The 22,062-nt window shown below is 54.5% G+C and overlaps 2 protein-coding genes across 3 annotated transcripts in view; both read left to right on the top strand.

Annotated features, from left to right (window-relative positions):
• The window catches only part of SEMA3F (semaphorin 3F), a 35,743-nt gene extending 23,426 nt beyond the window's left edge, over window positions 1–12,317 (top strand). For both annotated transcript variants that reach the window (XM_010347133.3, XM_003936641.4), the window contains 12 exons: window positions 4,737–4,856; window positions 5,102–5,241; window positions 5,362–5,476; window positions 5,782–5,851; window positions 6,012–6,156; window positions 7,172–7,394; window positions 8,015–8,103; window positions 8,236–8,277; window positions 8,459–8,616; window positions 8,861–8,928; window positions 9,207–9,340; window positions 10,931–12,317. In XM_010347133.3, the coding sequence (XP_010345435.1) occupies window positions 4,737–4,856; window positions 5,102–5,241; window positions 5,362–5,476; window positions 5,782–5,851; window positions 6,012–6,156; window positions 7,172–7,394; window positions 8,015–8,103; window positions 8,236–8,277; window positions 8,459–8,616; window positions 8,861–8,928; window positions 9,207–9,340; window positions 10,931–11,341 (1,715 nt within the window). In that variant the 3' untranslated portion in view covers window positions 11,342–12,317. The remainder of the gene's footprint in view (window positions 1–4,736; window positions 4,857–5,101; window positions 5,242–5,361; window positions 5,477–5,781; window positions 5,852–6,011; window positions 6,157–7,171; window positions 7,395–8,014; window positions 8,104–8,235; window positions 8,278–8,458; window positions 8,617–8,860; window positions 8,929–9,206; window positions 9,341–10,930) is intronic.
• Window positions 12,318–14,011: 1,694 nt separating this feature from the next.
• Window positions 14,012–17,891, top strand: GNAT1 (G protein subunit alpha transducin 1). Its single transcript, XM_003936644.3, has 9 exons — window positions 14,012–14,412; window positions 15,703–15,745; window positions 15,835–15,976; window positions 16,076–16,233; window positions 16,317–16,445; window positions 16,665–16,794; window positions 17,069–17,222; window positions 17,333–17,524; window positions 17,817–17,891. The coding sequence occupies exons 1-8, from the start codon at window positions 14,307–14,309 to the stop codon at window positions 17,521–17,523; spliced, it is 1,053 nt and encodes a 350-aa protein (XP_003936693.1). The 5' UTR covers window positions 14,012–14,306; the 3' UTR covers window position 17,524; window positions 17,817–17,891.
• The last annotated feature ends 4,171 nt before the right edge of the window (window positions 17,892–22,062 follow it).

Here is a 22,062-nt window from a genome sequence, read left to right as displayed (position 1 = left end):
AAGTGCTAGGATAACAGGAGTGAGCCACCGCACCCAGCCGATCCAGTTGTTAGATACAAATATTGTTAAAAGTTTAGGCCAGGCGAAGTGGCTCATACCTGTAAATCTCAGTACTCTGGGAGGCCGAGGTGGGTGGATCACGAGGTCAGGAGTTTGAAACCAGCCTGGCCAACATGGTAAAACCCCATCTCTACTAAAAATGCAAAAATTAGCCAGGCGTGGTGGTGGGTGTCTATAATCCCAGCTACTCGGGAGGCTGAGGCAGGAGAATTACTTGAACCAAGGAGGTGGAGGTTGCAGTGAGCCGAGATTGCACCGTTGCACTCTAGCCTGGGTGACAAAGCAAAACTCCATCTCAGGAAAAAAAAAAAAAAAAAGAAGAAGAAGAGGCTGGGTACAGTGGCTCAAGCCTGTAATCCCAGCACTTTGGGAGGCCGAGGCGGGTGGATCATGAGGTCAAGAGATCGAGACCATCCTGGTCAACATGGTGAAACCCCGTCTCTACTAAAAATACAAAAAATTAGCTGGGCATGGTGGCACGTGCCTGTAATCCCAGCTACTCAGGAGGCTGAGGCAGGATAATTGCTTGAACCCAGGAGGCAGGGGTTGCAGTGAGCCGCAATCGCTCCATTGCACTCCAGCCTGGGTAACAAGAGCGAAACTCCGTCTCAAAAAAAAAAAAAAGAAAGAAAAAAACATTTGTCTCCTGATACACCTCCATCAGAGCTCTGATGGAGACCAAGTGCATTGTCAATGAGCAGTAATAGTTTGAAAGGGATCTTTTTTTCTGAGCAGTGGGTTTTAACAATGGGTTTAAAATATTCAGTAAACCAGCCATGCACAGTGGCTCACACCTGTAATCCTAGCACTTTGGGAGGCCGAGGTGGGTGGATCACTTGAGGTCAGAAGTTTGAGACGAACCTGGTCAACATGGTGGGACCCTGTCTCTACTAAAAATATAAAAATTAGCCGTGCATGGTGGCACATGCTTCTAATCCAAAGTATTTGGGAGGCTGAGGCAGGAGAATCATGTGAACCTGGGAGGAGGAGGTTATGGTGAGCTGAGATGGTGGCACTGCCTCCAGCCTGGGCAACAGAGGAAGATGAAAAGAAAGAGAGAGAGAGAGAGGAAGGGATGGAGACACAGCCTTCTCATGAAAGAAGATGCCATCTAGAATTTTCATGGCTAGCAAGTAGAAGTCAATGCCTGGCTTCAAAGCTTCAAAGGACAGGCAGACTCTCTTATTAAGGGCTAATGCAGCTGGTGGCTTTAAGTTGAAGCCATTGCCAGTGATCCACCCACCTCGGCCTCACTAAGTGCTAGGATTACAGGCCTGAGTCACTGGCCCTGACCAGGTTTTTTTGTCTACATTGAAAATCTTGTTTAGTGTAGCCACCTTTATCTGTGATCTTATCGAAATCTTCTGGAGAATTTGCTGCAGCTTCTCCATCAGCACTTGCTGCCTCACCTTACATGTTTATGTTCTGGAGATGGCTGCTTTCCTTAAACCTCATGAACCAGCCTCTGCTGGCTTCAAACCTTTCTTCAGCTTCCTCTCTTCTCTCAGCCTTTACAGAATCGAAGAGAGTTTGCTCTGGATTAGACTTTGGCTTAAAGAATGTTGTGGCTGGTCTGATGTTCCATCTAACCCAGTAAAACTTTCACCATATCAGTGATAAGGCTGTTTTACTTTCTTTTTCTTTTTTGAGACAGAGTTTCACTCTGTGGCCAGGCGCCAGGCTAGAGTGCAGTGGTACAATCTCGGCTCACTGCAACCTCCACCTCCCAGGTTCAAGCAATTCTCCTACCTCAGCCTCCCAAGTATCTGGGATTACAGGCGCACGCCACCACGCCCAGCTAATTTTTGTATTTTTTAGTAGAGACGGGGTTTCACCATGTTGGCCAGGATGGTTTCGATCTCTTGACCTCATGATCCGCTTGCCTTGGCCTCCCAAAGTGCTGGGATTACAGGTTTGAGCCACTGCACCCGGCCTGGCTGTTTCACTTTCTTAGCATTTGTGTGTTTATTAGAGTAGCCCTTTTAATTTCCTTCAAGAACTTTTTCTTTGCATTCACAACTTGGCTGTTTAGTGCTGGCCACCTAGTTTTGGACCTGTCTCAGCTTTCAACATGCCTTCTGCACTAAGTTTAATCATTTCTAGCTTTTTTTTTTTTTTTTTTTAGACAGAGTTTCACTCTGTCCCCCAGGCTGGAGTGAAGTGGTGCAATCTCAGCTCATTGCAACCTTCGCCCCGCGGGTTTAACTGATTCTCCTGCCTCAGCCTCCCAAGTAGCTGGGCCTACAGGCACCAGTTACCATGCCCAGCTAATTTTTGTATTTTTAGTAGAGTTTCTGCCATGTTGGCCAGGCTGGTCTCCTGACTTCAAGTGATCTACCTGCCTTGGCCTCCTAAAGTGCTAGGATTATAGGCATGAGCCACTGCGCCTGGCCCATTTCTAGCTTTTGACTTAAAGTGAGAGATATGTGACTCTTCCTTTCACTTGAACACTTAGAAGCCATTGTGGGATTATTAATTGTTCTAATTTTAATATTGCTGCATCCCAGAGAATAGAGAGGCCCAAGAAGAGAGAGAGAGAGAGAGAGATGGGGGAATGGCCAGTGAGTAGAGCAGTTAGAATACACACATTTATCGATTAAGTTTGCTGTTTTATATGGGTGAGGTTCATGGTGCCAAAACAATTGCAGTAGTAAAATCACAGATCACCATAACAGATAGTTTGAAATATTGCAAGAATCACCAAAATGTAAGCCAGGTGCAGTGGCTCAAGCCTGTAATTCAAGCACTTTGGGAGGCCGAGGCAGGTGGATCACCTGAGGTCAGGAGTTTGAGATCAGTCTGGCCAACATGGTGAAACCCTGTCTCTACTAAAAATACAAAAATTAGGCTAGGGATAGTGGCTCACACCTATAATCCATGTACTTTGGGAGCTGAGGTGGACGAATCACCTGAGGTCAGGAGTTCAAGACCAGCTTCATCAACATAGAGAAACCCTGTCTCGCTGGGTGCAGTGGCTCAAGCCTGTAATCCCAACACTTTGGGAGGCCGAGGTGGGTGGATCACGAGGTCAAGAGATCGAGACCATCCTGGTCAACAAGGTGAAACCCCGTCTCTTTTTTTTTTTTTTTTTTTTTTGAGACGGAGTTTCGCTCTTGTTACCCAGGCTGGAGTGCAATGGCGTGATCTCGTCTCACCGCAACCTCCGCCTCCTGGGTTCAGGCAATTCTCCTGCCTCAGCCTCCGGAGTAGCTGGGATTACAGGCACGCGCCACCATGCTCAGCTAATTTTTTGCACCATTAGTAGAGACGGGGTTTCACCATGTTGACCACCCGTCTCTACTAAAAATACAAAAAGTTAGCTGGGCATGGTGGTGCGTGCCTGTAATCCCAGCTACTCAGGAGGCTGAGGCAGGAGAATTGCCTGAACCCAGGAGGCGGAGGTTGCGGTGAGCCGGGATCGCGCCATTGCACTCCAGCCTGGGTAACGAGCGAAACTCCGTCTCTGTCTCTACTAAAAATACAAAATTAGCCAGGTGTGGTGGTGTATGCCTGTAATCCCAGCTACTTGGGAGGCTGAGGCAGGAAAATCATTTGAATCCAGGAGGCAGAGGTTGCAGTGAGCTGAGATTGCACCATTGCACTCCAGCCTGGGCAACAAGAGCAAAACTCCATCTCAAAAAAAAAAAAAGAAAAAATTAGTCAGACTTGGTGGCAGGTGCCTATAGTTCCAGCTACTCAGGTGGCTGAGGCAGGAGAACTGCTTGAGCCTGGGAGGTGGAGGTTGCAGTGAGCCGACATGGTGCCTGCCACTGCACTCTAGCTTGGGGGACAGAGCTAGACTTCATCTCAAAGGAAAAAAAAAATCACCAAAATGTGACACAGAGACACAAAGTTAAGTATATGCTGTTGCAGAAATGATGCTGACAGACTTGCTAGACACAGAGTTGCCATAAACCTTCTTCTGTAAAAATGTAGTCTTTGCAGCACACAAAGCCCAGTAAACTGAGGTGTTTGTATGCCTCCTCATTCTTTACTACATTGTATTGTTAGCTATGCTGTTTTTTTTTTAAGACAGTCTTGTTCTGTTGCTCAGGCTAGAGTGCAGTGGCGTGATCTGGGCTCACTGCAACCTCCGCCTCCCTGGTTCAAGCAATTCTCCTGCCTCAGCCTCCTGAGTAGCAGCTGGGACTACAGGCACCCACTACCATGCCCGGCTAATTTTTGTATTTTAGTAGAGGCAGGATATCACCACATTGGCCAGGCCGGTCTCAAACTCCTGACCTCAAATGATTCACCTGCCTCGGCCTCTAAAAGTGCTGGGATTACAGGCTTGAGCCACTGTGCCCGGCCTGTTAGCTGTGCTCTCGAGGTGATTTACATTTGTCATATCTGTGGGGTAGAAATACTGTACAGTGGTGTTGGCAGCTCTTCCCGACTCTGCTTTCAGTGACTTCAGGTTGGTAGCTTGAAATTAATCATAGTGGGAGTATTGACACCACAGAAATGGGTTATTGCTACTAATCAGAGCTGATAGTTGCTAATCCCAACCCTCCCAGAGCCAGTGGTGAAACACTGACCAGCACTCCACTGGAGATAGGATCATGCCCCAGGGAACCTGAGGAGGGGAGATAAGACCCTGTTCTGGAAGTCATCTGAGCTGTGCCCCAGCTCTAGCAAACAGCAGCCCCCTGACTGACCCACTGGCCCACCCACAGATGAGGAGCTCTATGCTGGTGTGTACATCGATTTTATGGGCACTGATGCAGCCATCTTCCGCACCCTCGGAAAGCAGACGGCCATGCGCACGGATCAGTACAACTCCCGGTGGCTGAACGGTAAGCGTGGCCCCAGGAGCCCTTCCGTGGCCATGTGTCTGGGATGCAGCAAGAAGGCTGTAAAGAAGCACACATTGGAGAATTGGGGAAATGTTTAGCCTGTGACTATCTGGGGCAGGAGTAGTTTCTTATCTGGAGAGGAGTTCTTATTTGGAGAGGGAGTTCTTGTACCTGGCTGGGGACTCTGCTGGAGAACAGGGGCACCATCAGAGCAGGGGCTTACCCAGCTGACCCCTGCCATGCAGACCCGTCGTTCATCCATGCTGAGCTCATTCCTGACAGCTCGGAGCGTAATGATGATAAGCTCTACTTCTTCTTCCGTGAGCGGTCGGCAGAGGCACCGCAGAGCCCCGCTGTGTACGCCCGCATCGGGCGCATCTGCCTGGTACGCATTGGCTGGGCCCCCAGGCTATTTCCTCCACCAGTTCTGGCTTCATCAGCCCTGCTCCAGCCAGGGCTTGGGGTCAAGAGCTGATCTGACCCGGCCTCTTGCCCCACCCCCCAGAATGATGACGGTGGTCACTGTTGCCTGGTTAACAAGTGGAGTACATTCCTGAAGGCTCGGCTTGTCTGCTCTGTGCCGGGCGAGGATGGCATTGAGACTCACTTCGATGAGCTCCGTGAGTGCAATGCAGTTCCAGCTCCATGTGGTCAGGACTGAGCTGGGGAAGCTGGTCTCAGTGGGGGTCAGGGGAGGCTTCGCTCCAGAGGTGGCCTGGAGTCAGAAGGATGGGCCAGAGGTAAGCTGGCCATGGTGGGACAAGATGAGCCCAGGCTAGGGTACTCTGGCTACAGCGAGAGGGATAGAGGCTGGGTGGGTGGTCAGGGTGCCTTTGGTGGGCCCCTCCCCTGCACAGGAGTGGGTGGGGTCTGGGGACTCCCACCCAAGGCACCCTCCAATACATTCTCCCTCTGTGTCCCCCAGAGGATGTGTTTGTCCAGCAGACCCTGGACGTGAGGAACCCTGTCATTTACGCTGTCTTTACCTCCTCTGGGTGAGGCTGGGGTTAGGGCCAGCAGTGGTAGGGTGTGGTGCCATTAGGGGATTATAACTCATGGAGGGCCCCAGCCCTGTGGCAAACTGTGCGGGGTAGTTTGGGGAGGGGCCCTGGGTGGAGGGTCCATCCCGCTCAGCAGCACCTGCCCTGCCCGCAGCTCCGTGTTCCGAGGCTCTGCCGTGTGTGTCTACTCCATGGCTGACATTCGCATGGTCTTTAACGGGCCCTTTGCCCACAAGGAAGGCCCCAACTACCAGTGGATGCCCTTCTCAGGGAAGATGCCCTACCCACGGCCGGGCACGGTAAGGACCCCGCTCATCCTGCTTCTCCCCTTCCTCCTCTTCTAAGAGGCCTCAGGTCAGGCCCTTTGCAACATGGGCCCCATCATCATGGCCCTCCCAGCCAGCGGGATAAGTGGGCTGTAATGTACACACAAACTGGCCTTCACACGCAGTGTCAGGCTCTGGAGGAGCCCAGCCAGGATTCTGGGACAAAGATGGTGGGCTGGGTGTGGTCGGCTGCTCCTTAGCTGATCCTCTGTGGGGCTCTTTAGGAGCCAAAGGTTGGAGGGAAGGGTCTTCCTGGTGGACGCTGGAGGTAAGCTGGAGGTCGACTCAGCTGAGGAACAGGAGGCAAAGAGTTGGAGAGGGGCAGGGCCAGGCCTCAGGCAGGGTCTCAGAGGTCACAGAGGTGTGTCACTTTATCTTGGTGTGACAGCTGATTTGGGAGTCTAAGCAGGAGAGCAGCGGATCTGATCCAGTGCAGTTCCCGCTCCATGTGGTCAGGACTGGGCTGGGGAAGCTGGTCTCAGCGGAGGTCAAGGGAGGCCTCCCTCCCCAGGTGACCTGGAGTTGGAAGGATGGGCCAGAGGTAAGCTGGCCATGGTGGGGGGCAGGCTGAGCCCAGGCTCGGGACAGCTTCAGGAAGGAGAGCGAGGCTGGTGCGTGATAAGGACATCGGAGCCTGCAGTCAGCTGTGCAAGAGGGAGACAGTTGAGATCCTAGGAACAGTCAGAGAGGAAGGAGATGACAGGGTGGCGAGGAGGATGTGGAAGGGAGTGGTCTGCTCGGCCAAATGCTGCCACAGGGTCATGACACACTAAGCCAGGGAGATGGCTGTGGCATTTGGCCACGTGGGACCTTGGCTGGAGCAGGACCTGCAGAGGTCAAGTGCAGGGCAGAAACCTGGAGAGGGGCTTTGGGGAGAGGAGCAGGTCAAGACGATGGGGACAGACAGTGCAGTGGCCTCTCCTGAAGCTAATGGCTCCAGCCTTCCTCGCCCGGGCAGCCTGGACTGATACTCGCCACCTGTCCACAGTGCCCTGGTGGAACCTTCACGCCTTCCATGAAGTCCACCAAGGACTATCCTGATGAGGTGATCAACTTCATGCGCAGCCACCCACTCATGTACCAGGCCGTGTACCCTCTGCAGCGGCGGCCCCTGGTGGTCCGCACAGGTGCTCCCTACCGCCTCACCACTGTCACCGTGGACCAGGTGGATGCAGCCGACGGGCGCTATGAGGTGCTTTTCCTGGGCACAGGTACCCGCTGCTGCTCCCGGCCTCTCCCACGCTGGGCCCCCAGGGTGCGGGGTGCAGATCCTTGGGGCTGGGGCTTGCCCTGCTAGGGCTTGCTGCAAGCTCATCAGAGTCACATCTTCATCCTCATCCTTTGGTCCCTTCTCCCTATTGCTGGGATAACAGAGGCTGGGGGTGAGAATACCCCATTCCCACTTCCATCCCCAGGGGCCCAGGAGAGCAGGGACACTGGGCATCTAGGACCTATGTATGGCAGGAAAGGGGTGGAGACAGATGGTAGACACCTCCAGGATACACAGGTCATCCACATGCTCATGTGTGCACGCACATGCCACAGTGCACCCACCACAGTTCCAGCAGCCCAGACACAGAATGGATGCTCCGGTGTCCTATTCTCAGCAGGGCCCAAAATCAGGGTCTGGGTTGGTGGGGGCAGACCCTGGCCATGACCCCCTATGTCCTGGGCCAGTCCTCTCTGACCTGGGGAAACCCTTCCACCTTGTCACAGAGCTCCTGCTCCAATGTCTTAGTGGGGTTTGGGCCCTGGTTGGGGAAGGGGCTGAGGCTGGTACCCCTTCCCCAGCATCCCCAGCCTCACTGAGGCACTGCCCGGCCTGTTCCAGACCGCGGGACAGTACAGAAGGTCATTGTGCTGCCCAAGGATGACCAGGAGATGGAAGAGCTCATGCTGGAGGAGGTGGAGGTCTTCAAGGTGGGTGTGACAATACCCGGTCTGACCTCCCCACCTTCACCCTCCCCAGTTTCAGCCTCAGACCCGAGACCTCTAGGTCAGGGCATGGAGGGGGGTCTCTGGAGTCCCAAGCTGATCTGTATCTCCATCTAGGACCCAGCACCTGTCAAGACCATGACCATCTCTTCCAAGAGGGTGAGTCTTTGGCAAGGTGGGCCAGGGATGGGGACAGGGCCTGCATGCCCTCAGGGTCATGCCCTTGGCACATGGATGGATAAACTGAGACATGGAACAGGGAAGAGGAGCCCAGTCCACCTGGATGTTGGTGGGGCTTGCTCTGGGACAGGGACTGACAAGGCCCTGTTCTTTGCCTCAGCAACAACTCTACGTGGCGTCGGCTGTGGGAGTCACACATCTGAGCCTGCACCGATGCCAGGCGTATGGGGCTGCCTGTGCTGACTGCTGCCTTGCCAGGGACCCTTACTGTGCCTGGGATGGCCAGGCCTGCTCCCGCTATACAGCATCCTCCAAGAGGTATGGACCCCTAGACACCTGGGATTTTAGCCCTATCCTAGGGGATTGGGGGTACATATGATATTACCCTGGGCCCTATCCTAGGGGATTGGGGGTACATATGATATTACCCTGGGGGAATCTTAAGGCTAAGACATCACTGCCCTGGGGAAAAAGGGCCCTGCCCTGGAGTCAGGGTGGCTACAGGGGCCTAGGGGCAGGCAAGCTTCCTGGGAGTACTCCTTCAGAGGCTATCCCCATCCAGGCGGAGCCGCCGGCAGGACGTCCGGCACGGAAACCCCATCAGGCAGTGCCGTGGGTTCAACTCCAATGGTGAGTGTGCTGGGCCTCACCGTGGGGTGCTGCTCATACTGCAGAGCCCCATGCAGCCCATGAAGCTGCTCACAGGGCCCCCACTGTAAGGGTGCTCTGATGGCTAAGGGGGGTGGGGGTTAATGGAGATGGGATGTTACTAGTTGTCCCCTTAAGGAATGGATGCTCAACACACAGCTCTGCATTGGTGAGTAGGTGCCCCTTGGTGCCTGCCTTGAAGCAGCCAGCAGGCTACCCAGAGGCGATGCTGCTTTTGCTCAACCTCTCTCGCTCTATAGCCAACAAGAATGCCGTGGAGTCTGTGCAGTACGGTGTGGCCGGCAGTGCGGCCTTCCTTGAGTGCCAGCCCCGCTCACCTCAAGCCACTGTTAAGTGGCTGTTCCAGCGAGATTCTGGTGACCGGCGCCGAGAGGTGAGTTCCTGTGTCCAGTGCTGCACCATGGATGTGGGAGTCCTTGTGGGCTGGTGAAACATAGAGGAATGGTCTGGAGCAACTCTCGTGCTGTGAAACCCCTCCCAGGCTCCCTTCCCTACATGTAAAACCTTTGAATGAAAATAGTTATGTGGAGCCGGGCACGGTGGCTCAAGCCTGTAATCCCAGCACTTTGGGAGGCCGAGGTGGGTGGATCACGAGGTCAAGAGATCGAGACCATCCTGGTCAACATGGTGAAACTCCGTCTCTACTAAAAATACAAAAAATTAACTGGGCATGGTGGCGTGTGCCTGTAATCCCAGCTACTCAGGAGGCTGAGGCAGGAGAATTGCCTGAACCCAGGAGGCGGAGGTTGCGGTGAGCCGAGATTGTGCCATTGCACTCCAGCCTGGGTAACAAAAGCGAAACTCTGTCTCAAAAAAAAAAAAAAAAAAAAAAAAATGAAAATAGTTATGTGGAAAACTCCATGAGACTAGCCTCATTATGTGGAAAGTGTTTCTAGATATGCCTCTTCACATGAAAATTCCATACGTAGCCGGGCGCGGTGGCTCAAGCCTGTAATCCCAGCACTTTGGGAGGCCGAGGCGGGTGGATCACAAGGTCAAGAGATCGAGACCATACTGGTCAACATGGTGAAACCCCGTCTCTACTAAAAATACAAAAAAATTAGCTGGGCATTGTGGCGCGTGCCTGTAATCCCAGCTACTCAGGAGGCTGAGGCAGGAGAATTGCCTGAACCTAGGAGGCGGAGGTTGCGGTGAGCCGAGATTGAGCCATTGCACTCCAGCCTGGGTAACAAGAGCGAAACTCCGTCTCAAAAAAAAAAAAAAAAAAAAAAGAAAATTCCATACGTATACCGCATTAGGGGTGTACCTCCTTCTACAAAAACATCATGTGGGTGAGCTCCAGTATATGGAAATTCTGTGGGGCCCTCATTTTATGGAAATCCCTACAGGTGTCCCTGTTTACATGGAAATTCTATGTGGTCTCCTAACTGGATATTCTCATTAAATGGAAAATCTGGCTGGGCATGGTGGCTCATACCTGTAACCCCAACATTTTGGGAAGCCAGGCAGGCAGATCACTTGAGGTCAGGAGTTAGAGACCAGCCTGGGCAACATGGTGAAACCCTTTCTCTACCAAAAATACAAAAATCAGCCATGGTAATGTGTGTGGTCCCAGCTACTCGGGAGGCTGAGGTGGGAGGATGGCTTAGGCCTGGGAGGCCGAAGCTGCAGTGAGTCAAGATTATTCAGCTGCACTCTAGGCTGGGTGCAGAGCCAGACCCTATCTCAAAAAAGAAAAAAGAAAAAAATTCTGTGTGTGCTTCAAACTCTTCTCATCGTACAGAACCTCCTATGGTCATCTCTCCTGAAATGGAGATCTGTACAGATGCCTTATTCAAATAGCTCTCATTGTGTGGAAACTATATGTGGGTTTTTCTGGCATACAGAAATTCCATATGGGTGCCTCTACACGGAATGGCCACAAAGGTGGTCAGATCTGGTCGCTGGCTAGGGCTGTGGGGTGGCCATAGAACCCCTGAACCCCCTCTCCTTGCCCCTGCAGATTCGTGCAGAGGACCGTTTCCTGCGCACAGAGCAGGGCTTGTTGCTGCGGGCCCTGCAGCTCAGTGATCGTGGCCTCTACTCCTGCACAGCCACGGAAAACAACTTCAAGCACGTTGTCACACGAGTGCAGCTGCATGTTCTGGGCCGGGACGCCGTCCATGCTGCCCTTTTCCCACCACTGGCTGTGAGCGCCCCGCCATCCCCAGGTGCAGGCCCCCCAACGCCTCCTTACCAGGAGCTGGCCCAGCTGCTGGCCCAGCCAGAAGTGGGCCTCATCCACCAGTACTGCCAGGGTTACTGGCGTCATGTGCTCCCCAGCCCCAGGGAGGCTCCAGGGGCACCCCGGCCTCCTGAGTCCCAGGACCAGAAAAAGCCCCGGAACCGCCGGCATCACCCTCCGGACACATGAGGCCAGCTGCCTGAGCCCTGCCATGGGCCAGCCTAGCCCTCGTCCCTTTTAATATAAAAGATATATATATATATATAAATATATATATATATATATATATATATATATATATATAAATATCTATATTCTATACATACCCTGCCCCTGCAAAGACAGTATTTATTGGTGGGTTGAATATAGCCTGCCTTAGCGGCAGCATCCTCCACAACTTAGACCCATGCTGGTCAGAGATGGCAGGAAACAGAGCCAGCCTAACCAGGCCCAGCCAGTTGGCGGGGCCAGGCCAGGACCACACCGTCCCCAGACTCAGCTGGAAGTCTACCTGCTCGACAGCCTCCGCCAAGATCTACAGGACACAGGACGGGAGCAAAGCAAGCCCTACTTGAATGGGGCTTGGACTGTCCACCTTTTTTGACATGTGTTGTCAGCCTGTGCTGTGGCATAGACATGGATGTGAGGACCACTTTGGAGACTGGGGTGGGCTCAGGTGCACTCAGAGAAGGGAAGAAGGGGCCATCACAGGATGCCAGCCTCTGCCTGGGTTGGGGTCACTCAGCCATGGCCAGCCCCTTCCCGGGTATTTATTCTCTATTTATTGGGGATAGGAGAAGAGGCATCCTGCCTGGGTGGGGCAGCTCCTTCAGCCCCTTCTCCCCTCCCCGCCTGGTCAGGGCAGGGCCACCCTTAGCTTTTCCTGTGCCACTTGGACTTGGAGGCTGGGAGCATAGCAGAGGGGCCAGGCCCAGGCAGGGCTCATGAGAGGCCCAGCCCTGAGGGGAGGGGGTCCGTGATGGAGGCCTGGGGCCAGTAGAGGCTCCCCAGGGTTCCCTTATGTCCACCACTTCAAGCGATGGGTGTAATTAGCTCTGGGGGGCAGTTGGGTAGATGGGTGGGGGCTCCCGGCAGCCTTCTGCTGCCCAGGCCATAGCCGCCTTTGGGTTCCATCTTGCTAATAAACACTGGCTCTGGGACTAGACTTTGGCTTCTCTCCTTGGTCGGGCGGGGGTGGTTTAGAGCCACATGTGGCGGGCCTGGGGAGCCAGGTAGGGGGCTGGGAAGGGAGTAGATTGGCCCCACTTTAAACAAACCCAACATGTAGAAACCACATTCAGTTTGAGAAACCCTTGGGCAGTGTAAAGGGCTACAGAGACCCCCCCAGAGCCCACTCACTCCTCAGGGTCAGGGAGGGTGGGTGGAGCCCAAGGGCTGAAAGTGGCACAAATGAAATGGCCTCACTCCTGGACAGATCCCCATCATCCAACAGGGTGGGTGTAGAAGCTGCCAGCCTGCGGTAGAAGCCAGCATCCAGTTCCCATGCATACTATTTAGAGACGGCTGTTAGTGCCAGGTGTCTGGGGCCCTGGCACCCCCTTCTGGTCTCTTGAGTCTGTGGCAGAGTTGAGTGCTAAAAGGCAGCCAGGTAGATACATGGGCACACATACATAAGCATGCACATGGGCACCCATGTACACCCAGGTATACATGCACAGATGTGTCAAATCATTGCTTGCTTGGTGCCAGTAAAAGACACATACACTCAGCACACAGAGCAGATATGCATGCCCACCAGAGTCCATTGGAAGCAGAAGGTCTGCTTAGAGCAACTCTAGCCCATGATTGAAGTGAATGCAATGACCACCATTTCCCTCTCTCTGGATTCCCTGCAGGGCATAAAATCCCAGTCCAGGCCAGGCATGGTGGCTCATGCCTGTAATCCCAGCACTTTGGGAGGTAGAGGCGAGTAAATCATGAGGTCAGAAGTTCGATACCAGCCTGGACAAGATGGTGAAACCCTGTCTCTACTTAAAAAAAATTACAAAAAGTAGCCAGGCATGGTGGCAGGTGCCTGTAGTTCCAGCTACTCAGGAGGCTGAGGCAGAGAATTGCTTGAACCCAGAAGGTGGAGGTTGCAGTGAGCCAAGATGGTGCCACTGCACTCAGCCTGGGTGACAGAGCAAGACTCTGTCTTTTTTTTTTTTTTTTTTTTTTGAGACGGAGTTTCGCTCTTGTTACCCAGGCTGGAGTGCAATGGTGCAATCTTGGCTCACCGCAACCTCCGCCTCCTGGGTTCAAGCAATTCTCTTGCCTCAGCCTCCTGAGTAGCTGGGATTACAGGCACGCACCACCATGCCCAGCTAATTTTTTGTATTTTTAGTAGAGACGGGGTTTCACCATGTTGACCAGGATGGTCTCGATCTCTTGACCTCGTGATCCACCCGCCTCGGCCTCCCAAAGTGCTGGGATTACAGGCTTGAGCCACCGCGCCCGGCCGACTCTGTCTTAAAAATAAAAAAAAAAATCCCAGTCCAGAATCACCCAGCCCTTCTTAACCTCTTCCTGCGGTGTGATGCTTTGAGCCTCTACTTCCTCATTGGTAAAATGAGGCTGGTGACATGGGCACCCATCCTCCAGGGCCAGTGTGAGCTTACAACAAGATAAGGAGTGGTGCTGATCCTGGTGCCTGGCAAGCGGCAGGTGGTCCAGGCATGCTTCTCCCAATTACGCCCTCTCGCTGCCAGCCCCACCTCCATCATCCTCACCCCCAGGGCTCAAGGATCTGTCTTCCCCTTTCTCAGCCCTGCTCCTACGAACATGTCTCCCTACTCCCAGGCAGAGGTAGGGCCTCTCCTTGTGGTGGGGCGGGGATGGGGTGGGGCAGGGGGGCAGGAGGACATCAGGGGTGCAGAGTCAGCTGTTGAGGGATTGGGGTTATGCCAGCCTGATTAGAAGGGTTGGCGGGGGGCTGAGCTGGATTCACCTGTCCTTGTCTCTCATTGGCTCTTGGACACCCCCAGCCCCCAAATCCCACTAAGCAGCCCCACCAGGGCCTGCACAGGTCCGTGGAGAGCCAGTTGATTGCAGGTCCTCCTGGGGCCAGAAGGGTGCCTGGGAGGCTGGGTTCTGGGGATCCCCTCCATCCAGAAGAACCACCTGCTCACTCTGTCCCTTCGCCTGCTGCTGGACCATGGGGGCTGGGGCCAGTGCTGAGGAGAAGCACTCCAGGGAGCTGGAAAAGAAGCTGAAAGAAGATGCTGAGAAGGATGCCCGAACCGTGAAGCTGCTGCTTCTGGGTAGGGGTGTGAGCCCAGGGGTGGGGCCATCGCCACCAGGTCATTGGTCTGGAGGCAGGCAGGCAGCCCTTCTGTGAAGCAAGTGTTCTTTGGGAAGCAGTGTGAGCCTGTCACAGGGTAGGGCACAGGGTGGGAGCCCTGGCCAAGCAAGGCCAGGCCTGACAGGTGGTGTCCTAGTCCCCCAAGGCTGGATATCCCACGAAGCCCCTCTCCAGATGGCTGGCTCTGCCTCAGGTGACCTACTCTCCCCAGAAGTGTGTGCCAACCACATTCTTGTACGGGTGTGTGTAAGGCTGACTATTCTGCAGCCTTTGGTTTGATGGGCCTGCTGGGCAGCCCTCGGAAACCAGGGGCCTCACTGGGAGCCCGTTATTGTGCTGCTCCTTTGGGAAGGGGATGGGCATAGTCCTGGGAGTGGGGAGCCTCTAGGACCATCCAGATCCAAAAAGAATGGCCCTCAGGTGCCAGAGGGCTGTGACTGGTAGACCTACAAAGCAGCCAGAGGGGCGGGCAGGTGCCGAGGCCCAGCAGGAGTAGATATAGCTGTGTCCAATGGACCATGGGTAGTGAGGAGAGATGGGGCTGATCCAGGCCTGCCTCAAGGTCACCGAACTCTCAAGGGGAAAGAGCAGCTTCAAAAGGGCCGGGCAGGCTCCACCCACGCTCCCCAGGGTCCGGTCAACCAGCTGGAGGTGGGTGAGGGACCAAGCCAGCCCCACTTCCTCCCAAGGCAGAGAGGCTAAGCCAGAAATCTCATTAACTATGCCCAACGCCCTCGCAGGGGCAGGCTCGGAAAGGATGTTAACTCTGCCCTCCCTTACCCAAAGGCGCTAATTCCCTCTGAGCCTCTAGGAGACACCCCCACCCCTTCAGGTGAAAAGCTAGGGGTTGACCCGCCTCAAATAACCCAGTGCACGCCGTACCAGAGGCTCCCACAAGGTGGCGGTGGCACTCCGGAATTTCTTCATTGTGTTCTTACAGCATAATGAAGGCTGCCTGGGCCGGGGTCTTGGGGCCTCCCCTGTCCCAGAACAGTTGATGTCGTTGATTCCCCTCGTTGGCTTCCTTTCTTCACTTTCCAAACATTTGCAAACCTTGTGCCGTCAGGGTGTTAGGACTTACTTTGGATGGGGAGGGAGGGACGTGTGACTACGGGGTGCGGGCTGTTGCCCAGGCCTCTTTGCTGCCTGTCCACCCAGCCAACTTGGGCTGGCCCCGTCCTCCCGGCCTCCTTGCGGGGGGCGGGGGGCAGGCTGTCAGCGCAGCTCTGAGGCACCGCCTCCCTTTCAGGTGCCGGTGAATCCGGGAAGAGCACCATCGTCAAGCAGATGAAGTGAGTGCCCCTGCCTGTCCTGAGGTCCCTCGGGCTGGGTCCTTCCCCACTTGCCCACGAGGGACTGACCCTCCTTGCCTCGACCCCAGGATTATTCACCAGGACGGGTACTCGCTGGAAGAGTGCCTCGAATTCATCGCCATCATCTACGGCAACACGTTGCAGTCCATCCTGGCCATCGTGCGCGCCATGACCACACTCAACATCCAGTACGGAGACTCTGCACGCCAGGTGTGCCAGGAGGCGGGCTGAGCGGGCTTCTGGGGACTCGAGGCGCGCGGCTGCACCCTTGTCCCTGGCCACCACCAGCCACTCTCACCCTGCCCCCAGGACGACGCCCGGAAGCTGATGCACATGGCGGACACCATCGAGGAGGGCACGATGCCCAAGGAGATGTCGGACATCATCCAGCGGCTGTGGAAGGACTCCGGTATCCAGGCCTGTTTTGAGCGCGCCTCAGAGTACCAGCTCAACGACTCGGCGGGCTAGTGAGCGCGCGGGCAGCGCGAGGTGCAGGGTGCGGGGGGCACCCTCCACGCCTCCCCACCCACCACGGCCCGGTCTCCCGCAGCTATCTCTCCGATCTGGAGCGCCTGGTAACCCCGGGCTACGTGCCCACCGAGCAAGACGTACTGCGCTCGCGAGTCAAGACTACCGGCATCATCGAGACGCAGTTCTCCTTCAAGGACCTCAACTTCCGGTACGACCCGCGTGCTAGCCTGGGAGGTCACAGCCCCAGGCCCGGTCTCGCCCCGGGGACCCTATCCCTGCTGTAGGCCCTGCCCCTTCCCGGATACCCCGCCAGCAAAAAGGGTGCTAGTCCCAGCGGAGAGCTCCCCGACCAGCACTGGGCGAGGGGATGCGTGGGGGCAAGCCCAGGGGGCCCGGGGCGTGGGTTCAGGCCCCCGCGGCCCCGCAGGATGTTCGATGTGGGCGGGCAGCGCTCTGAGCGCAAGAAGTGGATCCACTGCTTCGAGGGCGTGACCTGCATCATCTTCATCGCGGCGCTGAGCGCCTACGACATGGTGCTGGTGGAGGACGACGAAGTGGTGCGTGCCAGGCAGTGTCTGTGTTCCAGGGGCGAGGTGGAGCTGCTTGCCCCTGAAGGCAGAGACCGCGCGCTGGGCGGGGGGAGGGCCCGAGAGGGGAGGCCCGTGGGCGGCCTGAGGAGGCCGAGAGGCGCTCAGCAGTCCCACCTGGGGCAGTGCGGGACACCCTCTGCGAGCCAGCTGAGCGGGAAGCCCCGCGCGGCCGGGAGCCCAGAGAGCAGGGGCTGCGGGTCGGACGCGGCCCCTGGTGCCCGACAGCCACTGCCCTCCTCAGAACCGCATGCACGAGAGCCTGCACCTGTTCAACAGCATCTGCAACCATCGCTACTTCGCCACGACGTCCATCGTGCTCTTTCTCAACAAGAAGGACGTCTTCTCCGAGAAGATCAAGAAGGCGCACCTCAGCATCTGCTTCCCGGACTACGACGGTGAGACGCCCGTACGGCCGCCAGGCGGCGCCCCCGCCCCACGGTCGCGACACGCGCCGCCAGCGCGGGGAAGGAAGGGCTGGGCCGAGTGAGAGCTCCCGCCCCCGCAGGGCCCAACACCTACGAGGACGCCGGCAACTACATCAAGGTGCAGTTCCTCGAGCTCAACATGCGGCGCGACGTGAAGGAGATTTATTCCCACATGACGTGCGCCACCGACACGCAGAACGTCAAATTTGTCTTCGACGCTGTCACCGACATCATCATCAAGGAGAACCTCAAAGACTGCGGCCTCTTCTGAGGTGGGTCGCGGCCGTCTCCAGCGCCTCGCCTCAATATCCCTGCTCCGCCCCAGCCCCCCACTCCACGCCAACGCCCTGGCGCCTCACCTCCAAATTCCGGTGCCCACTGCCTCCAGGCTCCACCGCCAGAGGCCCCGCCCCACTCACACAAGTCCCACCCATTGAATTTCTTTTGGCCCCGCCCTAAGGCCTCAGGTGTCACAGCTTCCAGGGCCGCCCCCAATGCGCAATGCCTAAACCCATTTATTTTGTGTCTCAGGGATGCTGACTCGGTTTCCTTTGCTTTTCACAGCTGCCTGAATTCATGCTTGTCAGTTGCCCCGAGACCCGATAGCCCTAGCTGCCTTGCAGCCCCAGTCCTCAGGACCCTATCGGCCCCCAGAACTCCTGGGCCCCAGCCTGCCACCTCATCAAAGCCCTGAGCCCTGCTAGCTTTGAGGCCCGGACCCTCCTCCACACCTCCCACAGTCTCCCAGCGTCCTATGCCCCCAACCCCAGCCCTGCCCTTCACCGCCTGGCTGCACTGGCCTCCAGGACTCACAGCAGCCAGCCCTAGCTAGGATGGGCAGGACTTGGGTCAGCTGAAGTCTCCGTGACTCAGCAGTGCCCAACTGACCAATCTCCTGCAGCTCTCCTGCCCCTGGGGGCACCCGACTCACCTGGTGGGTCTGGGCTCAGCAAACAGACCTCCCTCCCAGCATTTCATCAAAGACAGGGGATATCCCTCCCACACACAGGCCAGCTGCTCACCCTACCACCTCCATGTGACAAGTTTGGCACCTCTCTACCCAGGACCAGTGACTGTCCCTCCCAGCACCCTCCAAAGGGTCCAGAGTCCAAGCTAGCTCTGGCCTGTGCAGTCCCCACATAAACAAATTAGTGGGGAGGGGGCAGATCTGGGGGTCCTTGGGTGCCAGAGTGAGACACAGCAGGACTCTTCCCCAAATACCAGGTTCAGAGCAACCCCCAGCCCCTCCTCCAGCAGGATTTGCTCATTGGACACCAGATCCTTGGATTGAGGTCCTTGGATGCCAGATCCACCTGCCGCTTCCCCACACACACATAGTACCCCCTGCTGACTGGACAACAGGATGGTCTGTTAAGGGAGGGTACTGTTGACACCAGCTATGGCCAATAACCGGACTGTCCTGAGGGGTGGCTGGGGACAGAGTCCAGCTCCCATCGATTAGCCCAGACAGAGGACTCAGGATAGGACAAAGGCCCTGGCTGTGCCCAAAAGGGTCTACCTCAGGTGAGGTTACAAGCAAGCCCAGGTGACCCTCTTGTCCCTGCCAGCAGCTTCTCTTCCTCCCTCCATTCAGGGTTCCCTGCAGGAGAAGCTGAGAGCCATGGCTGAACTATCAGGGACAAAGGCCCATGTCCCCACATCCCTGCTCCCTCCTTCTTCATCCAGCACCAAATCTTTGTTTATGCCCCCGGGCCAGGGCCTATGCTGCAGTTGGGGACAAGGAGCTTCCGTCTGGCAAGGCTGGGGCACAATTTACACTCCCTCAGCTAGACACACACACTCAGCAATAAACCTTTGCATCAAGCCCCAGCTGTCCTTTCTTGGTGGAGGGCTTAATTATCACAAGTCATGGGCATTTATTAAGTGCCCAGTGCTGGGCTGGGCATGAAGTGGGAAGATGGCCTCTCCCAGTAAGAAGTGCCTGGTCTGACAAGGTGAGGCATTCTTGGGAGTACGGGACCAATTCATGGCTCTTGACGGGGGTTGAGGAGAGAGGAGCTGCGGAAAAGTTTCACAGGGACAGTCTTGGATCAAGAGAGAATTTCAAGGTGGAGGCTCATTCTGGCAGGGACAGTAGGATATACCAACCCTAGAAACATGAGCTCAAAGCCACAGAAGTTCAGTGGAGCAAGAGCAGGGGAGGAGAGACGTGGACAGGTGCCCAAAGCCAGTTGGAGGTCCTGGGCTTTCTCAGAAGGTGATGGAGAGTCTTGAAAACCCTTGAAGCAGGAACATAATTGCAGGGCTGGGATTAGGGCGAGGCAAGTGAGGCACACTCACCTCGGGTGCAAAATTTAAGGAAATATCAAAAAATTTAGTAAGCAAGATAAATAATATTAGCATAATTTTTTTTTTTTTTTGAGATGGAGTTTCACTCTTGTTACCCAGGCTGGAGTGCAATGGCGCGATCTCGGCTCACCGCAACCTCCACCTCCTGGGTTCAGGCAATTCTCCTGCCTCAGCCTCCTGAGTAGCTGGGATCACAGGCATGCGCCACCATGCTCAGCTAATTTTTTGTATTTTTAGTAGAGACGGAGTTTCATCATGTTGACCAGGATGGTCTCAATCTCTTGACCTCGTGATCCACCCGCCTCGGCCTCCCAAAGTGCTGAGATTACAGGCTTGAGCCACCACGCCTGGCCCTATTAGCATAATATTTTAAAAAGTCAAAATGAATGCAAAACCCCAAAGAACAAAACATCAAAATCCAACAGAGGCATGCTAAGGCATACTGGGGTTTGGAGCAAAAGGAGACTATTTGTTGCTATGTATGTTTTCAGGGTTTTTTTTTTTGGTGCCAGTTTTAAAAATACTTGTATCAAAAAGTTTACTATCTTAACCACTTGCCAGTGTACAGTTTGGCGGTGTTAAGTACATTCATAATGTTATACAACCACCACAGCTGTTCATCTCCAGAACGCCTTTCCTCTTGTGAAACGGAAACTCTGTGCCTATGAAACAATAACCCCCCATCCCTACCTTCCCCCGGCTCCTGGTGCCCACCATTCTACTTTCTGTCTCTGTAAATGTGACTGCTCTAAGTGCCTCAGATGTGTGGATCCCTGTAGTCTTTGTCTTTTCGTGACTGGCTTATTTCACTTAGCATCGTGTCTTCAAGGTTTATCCCTGTGTAGCATGTGTCAAAATCTCCTTCCCTTTTTTTTTTCTAATTTATTTAATTTAATTAATTTATTCATTTGAGACGGAGTCTTGGTCTGTTGCCCAGGCTAGAGTGCAGTGACACAATCTCTGCTCACTGCAACTTCCACCTCCTGGGTTCAAGCAATTCTCCTGCCTCAGCCTCCCAAGTAGCTGGGATTACAGGTGCCCACCACCATGCCCAGCTAATTTTTGTGTTTTTAGTAGATACAGGGTTTCATCATGTTGACCAGGCTGGTCTCAAACTCCTGACCTCGTGATCTGCCCACATCATCCTCCCAAAGTGTTGGGATCACAGGCGTGAGCCACCACGCCCGGTCAGAATCTCCTTCCTTTTTAAGGCTGAATAACATTCCATTGTATATATTCCACATTTTGTTTATTCATTCATCTATTGATGAATGGTGCTTCTGCCTTTTGGTTGTGAATAATGCTGCTATGAACATGGGTGTACAAATATCTCTCCTACCACCAACCTCTGTTTTTTATTATTTTGGGTGTATACCCAGAAATGGAACTGGCAAATCATATGGTGAATCCTTTTTTTTTTTGAGACGGAGTCTCAGTCTGTCACCAGCCTGGAGTGCAGCGGCGCGATCCTGGCTCACTGCAACCTCCGCCTCCTGGGTTCAAGTGATTCTCCTGCCTCAGCCTCCCGAGTAGCTGGGACTATAGGCATATGTCACCATGCCCAGCTAATTTTTATATTTTTAGTAGAGACGGGGTTTCACCGTGTTGGTCAGGATGGTCTTCATCTCTCGACCTTGTGATCCGCCCACCTTGGCCTCCCAAAGAGCTGGGATTACAGGCTTGAGCTGCTGCGCCTGGCCTATTTTTAATATTTTTAGGAACAATTTCCATAGCAGCTGTACCATTTTACATTCCCACCAACAGTGCACAGGGGGTCCACCTTTCTCTACATCCTTGTGAACTCTTGTTATTTTCTGAGTTTTGTTTTGTTTTGTTTGAGCAGAGTCTCGTTCTGTCACCCAGGCTGGACTGCAGTGGTGCAATCTCAGCTAACTGCAAACTTCACCTCCCAGGTTCAAGCAATTCTCCTATCTCAGCTTCCTGAACAGCAGAGAGCACAGTGGCATGACACCACACCCGGCTAATTTTTATTTATTTATTTATTTTTGAGATGGAGTTTCACCCTCATTGCCCAGGCTGGAGTACAATGGCACATTCTCAGCTCACGGCAAGCTCCTTCCTCCTGGGTTCAAGTGATTCTCCTGCTTCAGCCTCCCGAGCAGCTGGGATTACAGGCATGGGCTACCATGCCCCACTAATTTTGTATTTTTAGTAGAGACAGGGTTTATTTATTTATTTATTTATTTACTCCAATAGAACCCAAGGGGTTTCTCCATGTTGATCAGGCTGGTCTCAAACTCCTGACCTCAGGTGATCCGCCTGCCTCGGCCTCTCAGAGTGCTCGGATTACAGGTGTGAGCCACTGCATCCAGCCGCAATTTTTGTATTTTTAGTAGAGACGAGGTTTCACCGTATTGGTTAGGCTGATCTCGAACTCCTGACCTCAGGTGATCCACGTGCCTCAGCCTCCCAAAGTGCTGGGATTACAGGTGTGAGCCACTGCGCCCAGCCTTTTTTTTTTTTTTTAATAGTAGTATCT

This window comes from Saimiri boliviensis, chromosome 8, assembly GCF_048565385.1.
Source record: "Saimiri boliviensis isolate mSaiBol1 chromosome 8, mSaiBol1.pri, whole genome shotgun sequence".
NCBI classification, from domain to species: Eukaryota; Metazoa; Chordata; class Mammalia; order Primates; family Cebidae; genus Saimiri; species Saimiri boliviensis.
Note: the sequence above shows the minus strand (reverse complement) of the source record. Positions and strands in the feature narration are given on the sequence as shown.

Excerpts from the sequence above, each read along its gene's own strand:
- GNAT1 (XM_003936644.3), top strand. The coding sequence starts at position 14,307 with ATGGGGGCTGGGGCCAGTGCTGAGGAGAAGCACTCCAGGGAGCTGGAA. Across the intron at positions 15,746-15,834 it reads ACCATCGTCAAGCAGATGAA|GATTATTCACCAGGACGGGT; the intron begins GTGAGTGCCCCT and ends CCTCGACCCCAG. Across the intron at positions 17,223-17,332 it reads CTGCTTCCCGGACTACGACG|GGCCCAACACCTACGAGGAC; the intron begins GTGAGACGCCCG and ends CCGCCCCCGCAG.